We start from the raw sequence: 19,849 nt of genomic DNA on the forward strand, positions 1-19,849 counted from the left end.
ATTTTATATAGGCAATATTTTAAAAGGTAAATTTATAATAGTCTCCGTGGGAGAAAGTTAATGAAATGTTTTGCCAAGAAACGACTATGTCAAATGTTCTGTAAAACATTAGTTTGACTAGTAAAACAACACACACACACAAATATTAGCTAATACTACATCAATCACACCAGTTTTGTAGCTCAGCTGAAAGAATGAATGGCTCATGAAATTCACTTCTACTTACAATATTTTATTCCACCATGCAGAATGCAAATACTGGTTGCATATTATAAAAGTCAATTTCAGTATACTAACAGACATCTCAAAGTATAAAAATGTAGTTGTGCATCATATCTGCATGTTAATACGTGGGAAAGAAAGCATTTTTGTCAAATTTGTCAGATTTTCCATGTTCCAGACTTGGCACCATATTTGCATCAATCTGCATTCATTTATCTATACTATCATGCATAATGTGCATAGTAGCTGAGAAAACTTTCATAATGTTCATCTTATGCAGATCTCCCCCCATGACAGTATCAACTGCAAAACATTTTTGTCAGCATATAAGCTCCCAACAAAGTAAGTCAAGGAAAATTATCTCAGTTCAAAATTAAACATATGCCTTATAAAATAAAAAAATAGGTATGAATTATAATAATGGCCTGATTCTCCACTATGTTACACCAATTTGGCACCGTGACTTACCCTGGTATCTTTGTTTTATACTGGCAGAACTCCATTGACTTCAATGACAGATTCACATCAATATAACTAAGATCAGAATCAGTCCCTTGTATCACCCTTAAGTTCAGAAATATTTTACTGAGTTGGGGATACCACAGAAGTCAGTACCACCGCTACTGACATTCACATACCACTCAGTGTGAGGGTGGCACAACTGGGGCCTTATGAATTTAATATAATATCCTCCAAACCAGTTAAAATATTATAGAAGTAGGGGCTAATTCTTAGCTCACTTGCACTTATCAAGAGTCAGTCTTCTGAAATCAATGGTATTAGTGGTATAAAGAAAAATATATAAGTGTGATCACAATCAGGCATCTGAATCTTAATGAATGACCCGTAATTAGATCCCCCAACCTTTTAACATCATGGCTGCAAATTCATATACATATACACACAAAGCCATAGCGGGTGTGAATGAAGTCAGAGGGCAGCTCCCTCTCTCAGTAGGACCCTGCTGCCTGGGTGGCAGGAAAGAATTCTCTCTCTCTCAATGGAACCTTGTTGTCTAGTGGATGCACCTCCCTCTGAAAGAAAGACACTGATGGCTGCCTGTTTCAAGGGGACTCTGGTCGCTGGCTGAGTATGTGTGGAGTGTGATGGTTGGTGGCAGTGGGTAATGGGGATCTCTCCGTTTCCCTTAACTGCTTGTTGTGCTTACTACGGGCTGGTTATCTGTGGCTTGAAGGCGGTGTGGTGACGGGGAGAATGTCTGCAGCTCCCACGTTGTGCTTGTTGCTGGCTGGATGTGTGCGCTGGGGGCTGAGAAGGACGTCTCAGGTTCCCTTCTAGGGATTTACTCGATTGCTGGTTTGGAGGGAGGGGGCCCTCTGCCCTCACTCTCATAATCTGTATTTGCTACAGGCTGCCTCCTGTGTTTGTGAGGCATGGGAGGAGGAGGAGTAATTTTAGTGGCGAGTCCCCGACTCCTCTATCTGCTCATTACTTACTGCCAGTTAGCTGGCAGGCTGTATGGGGTGAGGGAGGGTATGGGGTGTCTTTGGTTTCCCTACTTACCAGCTGTACTTGCAGCTGGCTACACTGGCTGCCTGCAGGGAGGAGTAGGGGAGAGTACCAAGAGGATCCCCTGACTCTCTCGCTAGCTTACAACACTTGGTGCTGGCTAGTGGGCTGCCTCTGTGTGTGTGTGTGTAACTGGGAGGGTCCCCAACTCCCCCACTTACTTGCTGGGGGTCGGGAGGGCTGGCTGTGTGGAAGCGCAGTTGGAAGTAGTTAGGGGGTGACCCCAGCACCCTTACCTGCTTGCTGTACTTGCTGCTGGCCTGACAGCTGTACTCGGAGCAGTGATCCGATCCAATGGAGATGTTGTCTCCTGCCCCTACAAAAGTATTGGCCGGGGGCAGTTCCTGCACGGCCTGGTGCTTTTTCCCAGCGGTGGGGGACTGCGGGTGAAGCTGGACAGTGGGGAGCGGCGAGCTGGATTTGTAATGCCTGGCCAGGTCCGGGCTGCCCGGGCCGCCGTTGACCGAGCGGTATCGGCCCATGCTGGGGCTGTCGGAGAGCTTCTCGTTGACGCTGTCGTAGCGCTGCCCGTTGGGCTTGGAGGCCTCCACGGTGACGATGCTGCTGTAGAGGGGCTGCTTGCCCTTCTTGCCTTTCTTGTCCTTCTTGGGCTTCTTGGCCTTGTCGTGCTGCTGCGGGGTGAAGAAGTCCTCGTGGTCTTTCTTGCCCGCCTCGTAGCCGTGCTTGCCCTTGGAACGGCAGTACCGGGCCATGACCACCACCAGGATGAGCAGGATCACCGTCATGATGCCGGCCACCACCCCGATGACGATGCTGAGCCGCTGCTTGCTCAGCTCGTAGCTGGGGTCGCCGGCGATGTCCTGGGCCAGGGGCGTGTGCAGGCTGCGGGCCACCTGGCTCTCCACCACGGTGGCGTTGGAGAGGCTCTCGTTGACGAAGACGTGGAGCAAGGCGGTGGTGGTCTGGGGCGGCTGGCCGCTGTCGTTCACCTGCACCACCAGGCGGTGCAGGCCGTAGTGCTTGGGGGCCAGCTTGCCTACCAAGGACACCACGCCGCTGGCCGGGTCGATCTCGAAGAGCTTGAAGGGGTTGCCCCCGACGATGCTGAAGTTGAGGTCGGCGTTGAGGCCCGTGTCCGCGTCGGTGGCCAGCACGGTGGCCACCACGGTGCGCAGGTTGCTGGAGGGGGGCAGCACGGTGTAGGAGCTGTTGCTGGGGAAAGTGACGGCGGGCGGGTTGTCGTTCTCGTCCATCACGAAGAGATTGACTGTGGCGGTGGCCGAGCGCGGCGGCTCCCCTCCGTCCAGCGCCTTGACCTTGAAGGTGTAGCTGGTCTGCTGCTCCCGGTCGAAGGAGACGGTGGAGTAGATGGTGCCGGTGTCGTTCTCGATGGAGAAGATGCCGGCAGCCTGGTCCTGCTCCCCGGGCTGGATGGAGAGGCTGAGCTCGGCGTTGCGGCCCCGGTCGGAGTCCATCACGGTCACCATGCCCACGGGGCTGTTGGGCTGCAGGTTCTCCTTCACGTAGAAGGTGAACACGTCCTGCATGAAGCGCGGCTCGTTGTCGTTGCGGTCGGCCACCCGCACTACCACCGTGGTGGAGCCCTGCAGGGCCGGCGCCCCCTTGTCCCGGGCCGTCACCTGGAACTCGTAGGTGTCGCGCTGCTCGCGGTCCAGCACCGCCTGCACCAGCACGTCCCCGGAGTCCGGGTCGATGCTGAAGATGCCGCCGGGCGCCTCCGAGGAGAGGGGCGAGGGCTCCAGCGAGTAGAAGATCTCGGCGTTCTTGCCGCTGTCCGCGTCCGTGGCCGCCACCGTGGCCACCCTCTCCCCGGGCGAGTTGTTCTCCGGGAAGGAGACCTCCAGCACGGCCTGGCCGAACACCGGCGGGTTGTCGTTGGTGTCCGCCACCCGCACCAGCAGCGAGTTGTTGCTGGACAGGCTGGGGCTGCCCGAGTCCACAGCCACGATCACCACGTTGTATTCACGGACGGCCTCGTAGTCGAGCGGGGCCGAGGTGTGCAGAAAGTACTTGCGCTTGTTCTGGGGCTCCCCCTCGCCCTCGCTGGCCGGCTTGAGCTGGAAGGGCACGTCCCCTACCACCGTGCAGGTCACCACGCCGTTCTCGCCCTGGTCGCGGTCGGACACCTGCACCAGGGCGATGGGGGTGTCCACCAGCACGTCCTCGGCCACGCTGGCCACCCCGTCCCGCAGCGGGATGCGGCCGATCTTGCGGATGTCGATGGTGGGCACGTTGTCGTTCTCGTCGCGGATGTTCAGCACCACCGTGGCCTTGTCGGTCTTGGGCGGCTGGCCCCGATCCCGGGCCATGACGGTGAAGCGGAGCTGGTTCACCTCCTCCCGGTCGATGCGGTGCAAGACGCTGAGCCAGCCCGAGGTCTCGTCCAGACGCAGCAGGCGCCGCACCGACTCCGTGGCCGCCCCGAAGACGTACTCGATCTGCCCGTTCACCCCCACGTCCAGGTCGGCGGCCCGCAGCTGCAGGATGGGGGTCCCGGGGCTGCTGTTCTCCGCCAGGTCCGCCTCGTAGACGCTCTTCTCAAAGCGGGGGCTGTTGTCGTTCACGTCGGTGATCAGCACCCTCAGGATGGCCTGGGAGGAGCGGGCCGGGTCGCCGCCGTCCCGCACCCTCAGGCTCAGTTCATAGGAGTCCCTCTGCTCTCGGTCCAGCGCCCCCTTGACAATCAGCTGCGGCTGCTTCTCCCCGTCAGGGGTGTCGGCCACCTGCAGCTCGAACACGCTGCTGCGGGCCGCCCCGTCCGGCTCCTGCCTCCTCTTACTGCCGCCGGGGTAGAGGGCGCTCTCAGCTGCAGAAGCCGACCCCCCTCCTCCGCGTCTGCCCCCGTCCCCGCCGGGCTCTTGCAGCAGCTCGTAGCGCTCGATGCCGTTGCGGCCGAAGTCTCTGTCGGTGGCGGTGGGGAGGAGATAGAGGGTCCCTACGGGCCGGTTCTCCTCCACGGTAAGGGTGAGGACGGGCGAGGGGAAGGTGGGGGTGTTGTCGTTGATGTCCAGGATGATGACCCGGCCCTCGAAGAGGTCCACCCAGCTCTGCGAAGGGCCGATCACCGAGACCTCGAAGTCCAGGAAGCACTCGTTCTCATCGAAGATCATCTGGCACTGCGGCAGCTTCTCGCGGTCTATGCGCCGCTCTGTGGTGCTCAGCTCCCCGGTCATGTTATCGATCTTCAGGTAGTCGGAGCCCGACTCCAGGCTGAATGTCACCTCTCCAGAGCCAGTCACGATGCCCAGGTCCGAAGCCACGTTGCCTATGCGGATGTCGGCAGGTCCTTCCTCGGCCAGCCGGTACCTCAGCAGCTGCTTGGCCGCGGCCAGGCTGACCCAGAGCGGCGGAGGCAGCAGGAGCAAGAAGCAGCAGCAGCAGCAATGCACAAAGCCAAAGAGAGTCCGCATCTTCCTCATCTTCTTCTCACCAAAAACCCCCTCCTCTCTCCCACCAACTCCCCTGACAAGCCAACAGAAATGCTCGGCGTGCGGGTGATCAATTATAAAATCCTTCTCTTCCGGGAAACTTATTGTCTCATAACTGGTGCAATCGGTGATCAAAACCCTAGTGTTGGCTCCTCTCCTCCCTTCCTTCCAGTTGCAATATGCTTACAGTTGATGGGACAGTGTATTTTGCTTTTTAAAGATTCATCTCAACAGATAGGACGGGATTTTCCTGCTCCTCCTCTCTGGTTTTACTGTAATCACTTTGCAAGGTTTGTAATAAAAGCAGGAGCAGCACGGCCCTATTCGAAGCCCCCCCCTCCCCAGGTCGCCTTCTTTGCTCCTAGAGTTAAGTACAATTCACACTCTTCTCCCTCTGTCTCTCTCAGCCGTTTACGACTAAGGCATTAGCTCTTTTCTTTCCCCACTCTGCACGCACACGGAAAAAAATGTGAATCGCCTCATTCAAAGGAGTTGTGTCCGGAAAACTCCCAATCCTCTTAGCAATGGGCAAAAAATACAATTAAATAACTGATCAAAATAAAATAAAAATTAAAAAAATCCCCAGTAATACCGGTAGCTGTACAGTGGGTAGGGGAGAACCCCCTGTATCACAGAGCAGTCCACAGAAAATCCCCTTCGGTTAGCAGAAAAGCACCCAAATCCATCTTCACAGATCGCCTAAAATGTTCAGTTCTTTCTCCGTAGAGGATTTTTTTTAACAACTCTGCGCAAGGTCATTAGTCACAAAGCAACGCTACAAAAACTGCAGAAGCCGTTTGCCCAAAATTTCCAGAGCTGGAGCAATGCACATACACACACACAAGAGTCCCAAGTTTGTTTTTGCATCCGCAGTTTGTGTGTGTGCCTTACCTGCATTTCCACTGCATGTGTTATAGCAATCTGGATCTGCAGCACTGTGAGAGCGATTCACAAATGAGATTGCAGTCTCTCTCTCTCTCTCTCTCTCTCTCTCTCTCTCTTTTCCTTTCCGTCCCAATGCAGGTAACCAGAGCTGAACTTGATCCTTTCAGTTCAAAGGTTAGCAACAAGGCTATGTGTCCAAAGGCGATTATTGCTTTGCTCTCTCGTTAATATACCCGGAGCAGAACGAGATGTAACTGGATCCCCCACGTGAATTAACAGATTCTGAATTACATCCATATAAGCGGAATGGCAAAGGGGCGGGGAGGAGAGCCGCGGTGCGATTTATAAAAATGCAGTCCTCTTTGCAAAGAAAAGGATACCAGTCAATTGTCTCCTCTGAACCCCACCGCCTCGGCGGGTGAAATCTTGTGCCTTCCAGAGAAGTGTGGTTCAGGCGCTTTCGCAGCAAAGCGGCTTCTGCTTTAAAATGTTGAACGGCGAGTGAGGCGCCGCTTCCCACTCGGAAAAAAAGCAGTAAACCAGCAAGTTTGCCCAAAGTGGTGAGAGCGGCTGGAGCCTCTCTCGGCGGCTCTTCCCTGACGCTGCAGCAGCAGAGCCGCCTGCGCTACACACGCCGAGAGAGGGAGGGAGGGAGGACGAGCCAAGCGCTGCACTCCAGAAAGCCCAGCCTTACCCTCTGCAGCTGCAAGTGGGATAGCTGCTGATCGCAGAACACCAGCCCAGTCTTCAAGCCCATCCTTGGTACACACCACAGCGCTGCTGCTGTTGCTCTCTCTAACCCATGGTCTCCTGTGATTTCCTCCCCTCTCAAGCCACCACCACCTTCTGACTCTTCAGTGATCAATTATTGTTAAGCACATTGTTGTTCTTCCTTTTATTTTAGAGCCCCTGGGTGCGCTGGTGACGGCATGTTGTGGCATCATGTTGGTCAAACAACTCATTTTGCATAGATTCCCACCTTTTCTGTCCGCTGGTGCTTCTCTGAGACAGATGATGAGCTGCAGTGACGGTAACAGGATCAAACTCCAGGGGGGAAAGGGGAGTGCATTACAGAGCTCAGGCTTTCGCTGGACTGTTCCCCAGTGCTGGGGGTTTTGTCTTTATTGTGCGTCTTTCAGTGATTTGAATGCCCATTTTCAACGGCATCTGTGTGTTTCTTGGGAAAATTGGACCCTCTGAGAAAGAGAGAATGTGTGTGGGAAGGGTGGGGGAGGGTTAGGCAAATAAACACATGTAAGAAGAAGTAATAGATGTATTTCCGAATATGGACTTGCTGCTTCAGTGATTGCTAAAACGTAGTGTCACCTACCAGGTAAGAAATAAACTTTAATGTGAAAGACCTCGACACAACTTTGCTTATTCTTGCGTCCCTAGTTCACTTTCTCCTTCTTTTGACTTTGTGCCACTTAATGGCCCATGGCATGTGCATGCCTCTGCTCTTTTGGTTGATGTCTGACTCTCAGACTTGTCCCTTCCATTCGCATGCAATCGAGCAGCGAGAGAGACTCCAGCTGGTGGGAGAGAACGAACCAGGGCACGAAGGAATGGATCCCGCTTTCCCAGTCACTCACGTTCAGAACAAACCCCACTGGGTTTTTTTATTATTATTTTTTAAAGAAAAACATGCAGACAAATATGTCCAAACGTCTTTCTTTATGCCGATGGCACATTTGAGCTAAAGCAGCCGGATGTGCTTAGATGATTCAGACCAATGATCACAGTGAATCTAGCTTGCTGTCTATTTCATGTGGGGAGGAGAAAGCGAGGTTTCCACCTCTTGCCTGTGCGAACTGTAGGCACACACAGGGACAGTATGTGTATCTGCGGAGTGTGAGCTGGGGAATGACTGCCTGAGTGTTCCCCACTCCCTGCCGTGCCAGGGCTAGAGAGGAGTCGTTTTCCTGTGTAGGTGGACGCTACAGCTCCCGCGTCTCTCACTGGCTGGCCCAGCTCTGGGACTCCTCCTCCCGCTGTGCTGAAGCCGGGAGCCGCTCAGCTTGATATCTGCAGCATCAGCTAGAAAGCCCAGCTTGGCGCAGGCTCAGTGCTCACCGCCGCAGTCCGGGCTGCGGGAGGGGGCTCCAGGAGCTCGGCATCTTCGCATAGGGTTAAGAGGAATTAATACGAAATCCCCATTATATTTGCCAAGCAACTTGACTGTCTCGAAATTCCCCCTCGCTGTCCGGGAGGAGGGATCGTGTCCACACTAATCCCGCCGTGCCAATCGGAATACCGGCGGCACGCTGCATTGCCCTGGTCCCGGCACATGCTACACATTTCCATCCGCCGCTGCCTCCCTCCCTGCTTTTAAACGCAGCCGGAAAACTTAATGCGTTCCCTTGTGGGAGGGGTGAGGCGAAAAAGCTTTTAACCTCCCCGCCATCAACTTTACTCGGCTTCCTGTGTGTGGAAACATTTGCACAGCATAGCGCCCCCCCCCCCCAATCGTGTCTTCAGAGCTCCCCTGTCTCACGGGCACACTGCTCCCGCCATCTGGTTTGCGGGGAAGCCTGGGTTTCAAACGAATAAGCGGGTTCTTTCTCTTGCCCGGTGCAGCCTGCCCCATGCACACACAGAGACACACCCACACAACGTGCCTTATTCCCCCAAGCAGTGTCTCTCTCTCCTCCCTCTGCACGTGCAATGTCTCCCAGTGTGCAAAGCCTGCCTGCTCGGGAGCGCAACGTCCTTCACAGCGGACTGGTTCCTCTTTCGGAGCAGAGGTAACGGCCCCCTCCCCTTCTCTCTCCTACGCGGGCGGCCGGCGTGGGAAATGGATCTGACGTGCTCTGCATGGTGGATGGGCAGCGCTGCCTTTGGGCCTCGTGCCCTGGCTACGGGGGGAGGGGAAGGAAGTCGGGTCCAGGTTGTGTGTGCTGCCCGTTTGCCCAGGGGAAGAGGGAAATCGGAGCCCCTTGCTTCCGCTCCCTGCCTCGTACCCCAGCTCGGTAGCGTTCGGGCCCCACCGCTTCACTCTCAGCGGGACCAAGTCCGGCTAGTTCAGACGGTGGAGATTTGCCCCTTTGGCCAAGACTGGTGACCGAGGGAGTCCCCGCCGCGACACATTTGGAGGTTGGGTCTAGGGAAGTAGGATTGCACGTGTCATGGGCTGCAATTAATAAAATAGCCCAAGATGCTGGCGACCAACACTAAAAGAAGCACTAGATTCCCACTAAAGCACTAAAATGAGAGCTTGTGTCTTTAAAGGGAACATCGGATCATACTGGCGAGATGGCAGCTTGTGTGTGGGGACGTCCATCTGGCATTTCTAGCCTTTATTATGCACGGGAAATCCTTTTAAAGCCATCACCGGGCTTTTCTCTCCTCTCCCCTGCAGCTCTTAGGGTTCCCTCTTCGGTAGTTTACAGATTTTGTAATTGTATCTGTTGATTAGAATAGTTAAAGTCCTTTGGTAAATATGCAAATATAATAATGAATCGTTAGCTTATTTCAATTTCTCGGCGGAGCCCGATTTCATTTTTCGTACCTACCAACTCTCCGCTGGAGTTGGCTATACTCCTCCTCCTCCTCCCCACAGCACAATTTGTTTTTTCGCGGTTCGGGAATGTCGGTGTCTCACACTGGAAAATAGCATTTAGGATCCGCAATGGAGTCCAGTCTCGAAGAAAAGAGTGACCAAAAATTTAAAAAAGGGGAGGAGGGGGTCCAGTGCCCGGAAAACAAAGTAGGACCTTAAGGCAGAATCTTAGGTGGGTTTTCACTGAAAGGAGGTGGCATATTCACAATAATATAAGGGAAAGGTTAAATACAGTAAACATGATAGCCAATTCTAGGGAAAAAATATAAAGCAGGTAAAGCAGTTTGATGGGAAAGGAGAAACTGACTCAAGAACTCCACCAAGGGACAAACAGATGAAATGACACCACAACAGCACCAAATCTGTGTTGACCTTTCATCTTTTAAAAGTGTCTCGCTGATTTTTTGCCTTTGTGTCCTGATCTCCCACCTCTCTTCCTGCAACACCCTCTCCCCCTTCCAAAGCTTCCTTAGTTTGTGAAAGTGAATATACTAGGACATAGTTGGGTTGGGTTGGAACAAGTGCTGACACTTGCCAGTGTCTTTCACAGCCTTGAATCCATGTTTGCAGTACAGTAACATATAATAAACTGAAGTGATTAAATTATTAATTGCAATAATAGCCTTTGTGATGGACAGTAAAACTTAAGAATTTAAATAAGGAAACCACAGATTTCCTTTTAAACAGCTCATAATTGCTTGCTTTCCTGGTTATTTAATTGGGCACTAGCCAAACATAAAGCAGCTTGTTTAAATCAGATAATTCTCTATCATTGTTTCTTATATTCTGGAAAGACTAGAACTAAAAAAATATTACTAGATAGAACAATAATAGTTGGCTGTTTGCAGCAGGGAATTGATAGCTGTAGTTAAACTGTGTAAGTGTTTAATTAAAACTTTACATCCCGAGGACAAAATTTGAACTTGTCTCATTAAAAGGAATAAAAAATGGTTTTCATCCAGGGGTCATCCCATTGCCCTTTCTGAATTTCAGATTTATAGAGATTGCTTTGAGATTTAGAATAACATTTAGCAAAAAGTGGTTTCCCAGTCTATTTGTGTTTAGCAAGATTTTGACAGTTATTATTATTATTCTTTACAAATCACAATGATTTAGACTGAAGATAATTTCCTAAATAAAAATATTTCCATATAGTATTGGTTTTAAAATGTCATCCATAGAGAGACAGTGAAATTTGCCTATTATTTGAAAAAAAGAAGAAGTCTAATTTGTTTAGCTAGGCTGCAAGAGATATAGGTAGATTTTCTTTAAAATCTCAAGGCCATTACTAAGAGGTGTTTTGTTTTTTTTTGTTTGGTTGTTTTTTTTAACTGTAAATGGGTTTACATAGTGGGCCAGATTTTGCCTTGGTTTACACTTCATATGCAACCTATTGACTTCACTGGAGTTGCAAAGGCTGAATTTGGCCCATTATTTTATATTCTTATTTTTAATTAAACTACATTTCCATTCCTGGAAATCCAAAATAAGTTATAGGAAAAGGGCATTGAAGAGGACAAATTAGACTGATACAAACCTATAAGTATCTCCATGTCAAAACTGGAAGAGATTTCAGAATTATTAGTACTCTACATATGAAATAAATCATAAGGACATATCAAAGAGATAAACAGGGTAGGATTTAAATAAAATACTGGAGACTAAAATATAATTTTGGAGAAACAGAATGAAAAAAAGGTAAATATTTCATAAAAATAATAAATGGGGACAGTTTGCACATATGCTAATACCACTACCATAGGAATACTTCATAGTGTTGCTGTTGTTTTGGGAAAGAACTTAGATAATGTAGGTCCTTTGATGATATAATCTGTCAAATGTTGCTATGATGGTGATCTTATCAGTAAGAAATGAATATTAAAGTTTTAAAATTACTTGCTCATGTTATAATGATTTCCATGGCATTTATAGCAGTCAAAGGAGTTTCCTTATTTGTAAGTAGATATATTATGCTTTACATTGTACATGTGGATTTTCACAAGAAATAGAAACCATTCAGTGTACTAACACTATTCAACATTTGGAATATTTTTTTTAAGTAGGTGATAGAAATGTGCATCAGCATCCTAACGAATATTTGAGTAAAACAACAGCTGAGCACTCAGTGAATCTTTTTAAAGTCAGATACACTCTGATGATTTTCCCCTGCTGTCTGAGAATCCAGGATTATCTAACAAAGCTTTTGTAAATGACAAAACAAATATTTGTGTAAGATCACAAATTGTAACATACTATAGGTGCAAACATATCAACTACAAATGCATTTTCAAATGTTTAAAAATCAATTCACTTATTTTACTTTCTCATTGAGTCTTGAGTTTAGGATTCCATGTTTCCCAAAAACGATGCCAAATACAAAAGGTATATTTTGGACAAAATATTGCTTGATTTACGCATATATGTAGTCCTATTAATAGGGCCCTACTAAATTCATGGTCCATTTTGGTCAATTTCAAGATCATAGGATTTTAAAATTAGTAAATGTCATGATTTCAGCTATTGAAATTTGAAATGTCATGGTGTTATAATTGTAGGGGTCCTGACCCAAAGAGCAGTTGTGTGTATAGGGGGGGAGGGTCACAAAGTTATTGTGGGGGCAGGGGGTTGCGGTACTGGTACCCTTACTTCTGTGCTGCTGCTTGCGGCAGCGCTGCCTTCAGAGCTGGGCAGCTAGAAAGCAGTGGCTGGTGGCCGGGAGTCTAGCTCTGAAGGCAGAGCCACCGCCACTGGCAGTGCAGGAGAAAGGATGTGATCCTTACTTCTGTGGTGCTGCTGGTGGGACGCTGCTTTCAGGGCTGGGCTCCCAGCCAACAGTCACCGGACTCCAGCTGCCGAGCTCTGAAGGCAGCGCAGAAGACAATACCATGCCCTCCCTAATATAATCTTGTGACCTCCCTGAAACTCCCTTTTGGGCAGGACCCCCAGTTTGAGAAACGCTGGTCTCTCCTGTGAAATCTGTATAGTATAGGGTAAAAGCACACTAAAGATCAGATTTCACGAGGAGAGACCAGATTTCATGGTCCATGACACATTTTTCATGGCCATGAATTTGGTAGGGCCCTACCCATTAACTTCATTGGGACTTCTTGGGGTGAGCAAGGCAAGGAGAGTTTGTTTGAAGGAAAGAGGAACTGTTTTTTGTTTGTTTGTTTGTTTTCCAGGCAATATTTTGAAGTTGTCTGCCTGTGACCATATCACTAATGTCTCAAAGTATTAAGATGATGGTCATACTGGGAGTTCAGATCCTAATTTTTGGCATGAATCTTCTTGTAAATTAGTAATTATAGTAATACCTAGAAATTAGACATCACTTTTCATCAGCAGATCTCAAAGCATTTTACAAAGGAGGTAAGTATCATTATCCCCTTGAGAAAGAGAGATGTGAAGTGACTTGCCCAAGGTCACCCAGAAAGCCAGAGGCAATGCAAGGAATAAAACCAAGATCTCCTGAGTGTCACTCCACTGTTCTCTCCATTAGCCCACACTGTCTTCCACTGGTATGCTTGCTTACTATAGAGTGGGTTCTCTTTAAGAGCTCTCTTTGGAGATCTTTATTCCATTAAAAAAAAGTTATATAATGGTCACCATTGAATTTTTTAATATATTTTTAAAGATTTTACTGATTTGAGAAATATTCCCTATCCTTAAATGGAGAATTCCATTAGAACCACTAACATTTCTTAGCATGGAAGAAAATTTTAGAGCACAGTTGTTCCTTATGGTTCCCATCTGGAAGACTAGCAGTGCCAGTCTAGGATGTAGAAGAGTGAATGGGGGCAGAACAAGCTGCCTCAGAAAGAAAAAAAATAGGGAGCAGGATGGAGAATTATTGAGGAAGCATCTAGGAGACTTTTTCTCTTTAATTGATGACCGGTTGGAAAGGCCAACAGTGCAAAGTGGGTCAGTCCAAGGAAGGTTCAGAGCAAATTGGGGTTCAGAAGAGCTCTGTACACAAAGGAAAGTCCTGCACCAAGAAACCTGAGGGGCAACAGCAGAAATTACTATGATTGTTCCAGTCTTATTGCAATAAAGTTATTCTCAAGTGACATTTCTACCAGCTATCTCTTACATCCAGAATCGAACACAAACACTGTAAGATCATTTGTCTCCACTCCCGCTGCAAGGCTTCTCAGCCTCATGTTTGTCCAAGGCTGTTGACTTTGTATTCCATAATTTTATTGTCTTTTTGAGAAGCTGAAAATAGTTTTGCTGTGAGTTAAAGTTTTTGTTTTGTTTGTTTCAAATTAGACTAGCATATCATAAAACTTCTTTTCTGATGTCCTGTTGCATCCCGTGCAGTGCTTAATTTATGATCAGCATCATTCAGGATGGCAGCAAAAGATTTGGCATGTCTGCCTGAATCCACTGTGTCTGTTGCCTGTTGGATAGAAGGAAAGAATATATATATATAAAAAAAAAAAAACGATAGCATCTCTGCAGAGAGAGGGGGGAGGGGGGTTGATTTTAAAATTCTAATGCTATTACAGCAACCAGTTTATAGACTATGTTTTCTGGAGCTCCAGTCTCCTGTGAATGGTCTCGTCAATATGTGTTATTGGCTGTGCTCTTAATATGCTATTTTTAGGCCTACACCTATTTTCTCTTACTTATTTGGGAACTTTAGGAGTCTCCCTTTGCTTTCTCTTTACAAAAATATTTGTAGTTCACCTGTCAAAAGTAATTATTGCTCTCCTGCTGAAATAAGGGAAATATAAACATACATTTCTTGTTGTAAATTAAGAAAGCAAATATGACAACAAGAGAAAAAAGTTAAAGTAAGGCCAAATTATTAATTGCTTCTTAGACAGCTTGCTTGGCTGCGCTCTTCAGTGATCAAAACTATTTTACTATGTGTCTTATAACCCTATATTCTGCTTCACTGTTCATATGGAAACTCCAATATTAGAACCATTAAGGACTAGATTGTCACAACCCTTATTTAGCCATGCAGTGGAGTAAGGGAGAGTAAGGTCCTGACCTTACTCCTGTATTTGACCCGATCAGAATGTGACTGCATACAATAGGGCAAGCAAGGGCAACTCACCTGATGGCACTGGCTATTAACAGGTACGCAAGGATAGGTATGAGAGGCAGGGAGTGGGAGGGACCTTGGTTCTGCTCCTATTCAAGGCCTGATTAGAGCATAAAGCACTATAGACCTCTGCCTGGGACCCAAAGTTTCTGGAGTCAAGTGATTTGATCAGAACCTCAGTTTTAATTTGAAATGAAGTAAATTTCTAGCCACTGTGGTTAAGAAGAAAAGTTTGAAAAAATGATCTCAGTGTAAATGATGCAGCAACATCTGCCCAAGTCTGCAAACAAAAGATACAATAGCTCTGAGGGGTGAACTTCCCTGTTTATCTCAGTGGGGTATAAACTACACCCAGAAGTAGTGAGGGGCCCTGCCAATAGGACCCTGCAATAGGATTCTGTGTATGTCAAGCAAAAAGTGCAGCAGACTCATCCAAATAGATACACTCTGGCTACTGAGGTAAGTACTGGGGGCCCCTGACTGCCACTTTTGCCTCTCCATGAGGGTGACAGGGTCACCGCTACTGCTCTTGGAAAAGAAGGAGGCCCAAGGCTGCCCCCACCCTGCAGCTCTGGGAGGTGTTCCCCCTGCTACCAAAACTCCAAGTGGGGGATCATTATGGGTCAGAGCCAAAAGGGTGGGCCCATGCAGGAGTTATACATTGCCCCTTATGCTGGGTGGATTGTAAATGTACAAAAAAAAAATCCTTGAATGAGTCCTCTCTTTCCCCTGCACAGGTGCACACAATTTAAAATGCCCGGTTTAACTCTCTGTTAACTTATTTCCAAATTTTCTGGGACTCAGTTACATTTATAGCGCACTTTAACAGTAATAAGTACGTAATAAGTTTATGACCTGCAATATATCCAGAGGAAGAGAGATACTTACTGATAAGTTTACACATTTTTCTTCTTCTGATATAAGGCTGACATCTCTTCCTGTATGTTCATTCTGTGAGCCGCTCTTCAACAAATTAAAAATCGTCCAGGACTAGGCAGGACATAACTGCAATCTATGTGCATTCGAGAACACACAGAGCAACCAAAGGCATACACCTTTCTTTGCCTTGTAAGATCATGAAGAAAGGAGAAATGCAATGTAATAAAATAGGAAGATCGCAGCAGCTAGTTGATACATAAGGATTTGGGGTCTGATTCAAAGTCTATGCAAGTCAGTGGGAGTCTTTCCATTGACTTCAAAGGCCTTTGTATCAGGTCCACAGTGAGTGAACGATGGACAAAGCTTGCAGGACAATCACAATCACAAGCGTGAAAACAATAAATGAAGTTAATTTTAATAAAACTAAATAAAATTAAATCATTTGGAGTATAAACATTACTTTATGATTTTTCCATAGGGATGGCATTTATTTGCTTAAAGCATGCCTTTATAAAGCCAACCCATTGCCCTGGTAGCATCATTGTCCATTGACTAAGACCCAAGATGTATATTCGCTGAGAGTATCTACCTACCGTATGCAGTATCCATTACTTTCACAGCTAAGTGCTTCACAAGCAGAGAAGGAGTGAGAGAGAGATGGTAGGTAGACAGAGGGCAACTTCAGGATCAAAAGAAGAGGGGTCTTGGTAAAAGGGAAGTGATACCTCTAGAGAATGTCAATGATTAGATAGGTTGAGATAGAACCTGTTTATGCGGGGGGGGGGAGGGGGGGAGGGATTGCTCAGTGGTTTGAGCATTGGCCTGCTAAACCCAGGGTTGTGAGTTGAATCATTGAGGAGGCCATTTAGGGATCTGGGGCAAAAATTGGAGATTGGTCCTGCAGGGGGTTAGACTAGATGACCTCCTGAGGTCCCTTCCAACCCTGATATTCTATGAGAAGGGAAGGGAGAAGAGAAAGATGCATAGCTGTGGCATTTCAGGAGGAAAGAATTATCCAGAATGTCAAAGATCAACTAAAACAAAGAGGGAGGGGTCACTAGCAGAAAGGATGAGGTTGGATGCACAGGTTTTCATGCTAAGGCAAGAGAAGAACCAAGACATGATTGAGTGAGAGAAGGAGGTTTAGCATAAAAGGGTGTGTCTTGAAAATTCATCCAAATGTGACCAATTTATAAGTCTTTGAAAAATCTCAATTTACACATGCTCTGTAGAGAGGTCTTAGATTTTAGCAGCTATAGTCCCCAAAGATTCTATCCACAGTGGGTCAGCCCATTCTGGGGTTGATAAGGACTTTCTCTGCAAATGTAGTTCTGATATGTTGCAGGTAGAGTTGGGTCCAGGGACATAAACTGTGAGCTGAGAGCCTGTCTCTCCTATACACTCAGTGACACTCCCCTATTCCCTCCCTCAGCTGGGCCCAGGCAGAACAGAGGAGGAAGCTGCCTAATTTCTTGATTTGAATGAAGAGGGGACAAAAGACAGATCTGCGAGGAGGAGGAAATGGGAAGAGTAGGTTGGGACAAGGAGTCTGGGGGATGAGACTAGGACAGAGGCTGGATGTGGGGGATAGGGAAACCGGAACTGGGAATTGTGGGTTGGACAAGGAGACTGGAAACTGGGCACCAGAGGGGATTAAAAGTCACATGTGGCAGGAGACTGAGGTTGGATGAGGAGCCTGTGGGGAGATTGAAACTGCCTGGGCAAGGAGACTGACTGAGAACCAGTGGTCAGGGGGAAAGACTTGAGGAGCCAGTGTGCAGGGAAAGAACTGGGAGTGATTTGGATAAAGGGTGAAGTAGCTGGGGAAGGGGAAAACTGAGACTGGACAAGGAGCCCAGTGAGGGAGGTTGGAACTGAAAGCCAGTGGAGGGAGGGAAACAGGGGAGGGGAGGTGCCTGGAGGCTATGTAGTGGGCAAGAGATATATTGAAGCCAGGAGGGGGGAAACTGGGGATGGCTGAGCATGGAAATAGGAAATGGGAATGTGGTGACAGACTAGGACTTACTGGGCATGAGAAACTGGGATGAGAAACCTATGAGGTGGTGACTGGGACTAGGTAGGGTTTAAGAATAGTTCTGGGACCAGAAGTCAGGGGAAGGGTGACTGGGACAAGGACAGTTTGGAAGGGAGGGGCAGAGGAGGTTATGGTGGGAGGAACGGACAGAAGACTCTGCCCACTAGAGCTCACTGACCTCCATAGTCTGGAATTAAACCAAAAATTCCTGAATTTCACCATTTCTCGTCCATCAGCAAACATCTGTGAGACCCACTGGAAAAGTGTTGCTCTTCATTTGGATGATGACCCACTATTGCTATCAGGTATGCCATTAGTTCAAGTAGCAGAGATCTGTGTGGTGGATCCAAAGTTTCCAGCACTGTTGATGAGAAACATGGATATCGATATGATGACACATGATAGAATGACTGTTTTCTCAGTATGTTTAAAAAAAAAACCCCTAGGTACTTCCACATAAAACTATGTTAAAAGAACATTATTATTGAAAAGTCAATCACTCAAAAGAAATACCAGAATTAAGGATGACTGGGCATCTTTTAATGTATTTTTGTGTTTGTAATTATTTATGTAGCGTACAGTCCACAGTGCTTAACAGACAGATGAAAGACAGGATCCCTGCCCTAAAGGGTATACAATCTAAACTGAGATGCAATTGTGGATACAAGGGTTGGAGGAGGGCAAAATAGAGGATGAAGGTAAATCCAATAAGCTTTAGTAGGTGGCATACAGGTGGTAGAAGTTCCCAAGGGTTTTGGTGTTTTATACACCTTTTACTAAATGTGCAATACAGTTTCTTAAAGGGTATGCCTAGGGTTTATAGGCTTCACAGAAGAAGTGTGATTTGGAGGAGGGAGTGGGAAGATGACAGGATGGTGATGTGGCATGAAGTGAATTTTAAGCAAAGGGTACTGTACAGAGAAAGGCACAAAGACAAGAGTGGGAGAGGAACACTGAGAACACTGGAATGGAAGAGCTATTGCACTTTTCACTCCTGCCTAGGGATTTTCAATCTCCCAAAACGAACTATTGTTCTGGCCTTGACTCCACTCTCATTGTTCTTTTGGCTGCACCCAACAATCCTTTGCTGGATGTGGTAACAGCAAAAAACAACGCTGTGGTGCTGATGGATGGAGGGTGGTGGGTAGCAACAGCTGGATGTGGTATACTGTGTCATGAGGACCTGGGTGGTGCTGGTGAGAATGTACTCCATGTTGAGGGGTGAGCAATGCTGAAGGTGGAGAGATGCTGAATGGAAGGTTGAGGGAGTGCTGTGTGGGAGATATTAAATAGTAGGGTACTAGAGTTTGCTGCAGGGTTTGCTGTTAAGGATTGTTTAGTAGCGTGAGGGATGATGCATGGGTACTGCAAATGTGGGAACTGGTTAGCTGAGTTTAGACTATACATTTACCTTCCTTCATTGTCTTCTTTTAGAGCTCTCCAGTTTTTAGTCATTCAGCAACTGGAATCTGACAAGAATATATACTTTTAATATATGCTCAATAATTAATAAACAGCTTTGTTTTTAACTAGGAAGAAGGAGTAGTCTGCTTCTACCCTCCATTTTGAGCCCACTCAAGAGTTCAAGCATTTTTACTTTTCTTCAGGCAAATTGAAAGGTAAAGTTCTGAACCTGCAAACCTTTTCTCATGTGAGCAGTGCTTACTGATCATGCAGGTAGTCCCATCAAAATCATAACTTGGGTTCTCTGTGACACCTGAGTTGCTGACTAGAAAAACTCTGAGTTCTAGATTAGACCTGGAACTAACCAGTCACAAAACACTGCTTTAAAGTGATCCTTTCTTCTTTCTGAGGAAAAAAAGCTTTTTAGTTGCTACTCTTGACCCCCTTGTAAAATGCTCAGATTCCAGTTGTTGACTGAAAACTACAGTCTCTAAAAACACCCTGCTCTCACAGTTGGTTTACCAAGAATTGAGATGTTTGTACAATGAAAAAGCATAGATGCCTAAAACAGGACACATTTCCATTTTAAATGAGGCTGTGGGAGATACCAACCTTTCAGATTTGCTGTACATTTATAATAAGGCAAGAAGCCGGCTGGATTATGATATCCTGCTCCCTCTTGAGAAGGCCTTGTTCCCTCTTTTCTGTCTCTAAGTAGACTCCTCCAGTCTTTAGAAAAAAACCTGAATACTATTTTAAAGGCATTCTAGAGCCAACTGGTTATAAATGTTAAAAATGTCTTATAAAATCATGAGATCTTCTTTCATTTTAATGTGGTTAATGAGTATGGTTGCAAGACTTTAAAACCCTCT

General features: G+C 47.2%; 2 protein-coding genes across 7 annotated transcripts in view; one reads left to right on the forward strand and one right to left on the reverse strand.

The window, feature by feature from the left end:
• Nucleotides 1-5,273, reverse strand: part of PCDH7 (protocadherin 7) — a 395,898-nt gene extending 390,625 nt beyond the window's left edge. For all 6 annotated transcript variants that reach the window (XM_084626494.1, XM_084626493.1, XM_084626492.1 and 3 more), the window contains exon 1: nucleotides 1,989-5,273. In XM_084626494.1, the coding sequence (XP_084482620.1) occupies nucleotides 1,989-5,153 (3,165 nt within the window). In that variant the 5' untranslated portion in view covers nucleotides 5,154-5,273. The remainder of the gene's footprint in view (nucleotides 1-1,988) is intronic.
• Nucleotides 5,214-19,849, forward strand: part of LOC311519345 (uncharacterized protein) — a gene marked incomplete at its 5' end in the record, with an annotated part of 44,329 nt that continues 29,693 nt past the window's right edge. Inside the window, 3 exons of the mRNA XM_084625766.1 lie at nucleotides 5,214-5,452; nucleotides 8,526-8,791; nucleotides 17,810-17,878. Coding sequence (XP_084481892.1) covers nucleotides 5,214-5,452; nucleotides 8,526-8,791; nucleotides 17,810-17,878 — 574 coding nt within the window. The remainder of the gene's footprint in view (nucleotides 5,453-8,525; nucleotides 8,792-17,809; nucleotides 17,879-19,849) is intronic.

The sequence above is a fragment of the Lepidochelys olivacea genome (assembly GCF_965140295.1).
Source record: "Lepidochelys olivacea isolate rLepOli2 genome assembly, chromosome: 4".
NCBI classification, from domain to species: domain Eukaryota; kingdom Metazoa; phylum Chordata; order Testudines; family Cheloniidae; genus Lepidochelys; species Lepidochelys olivacea.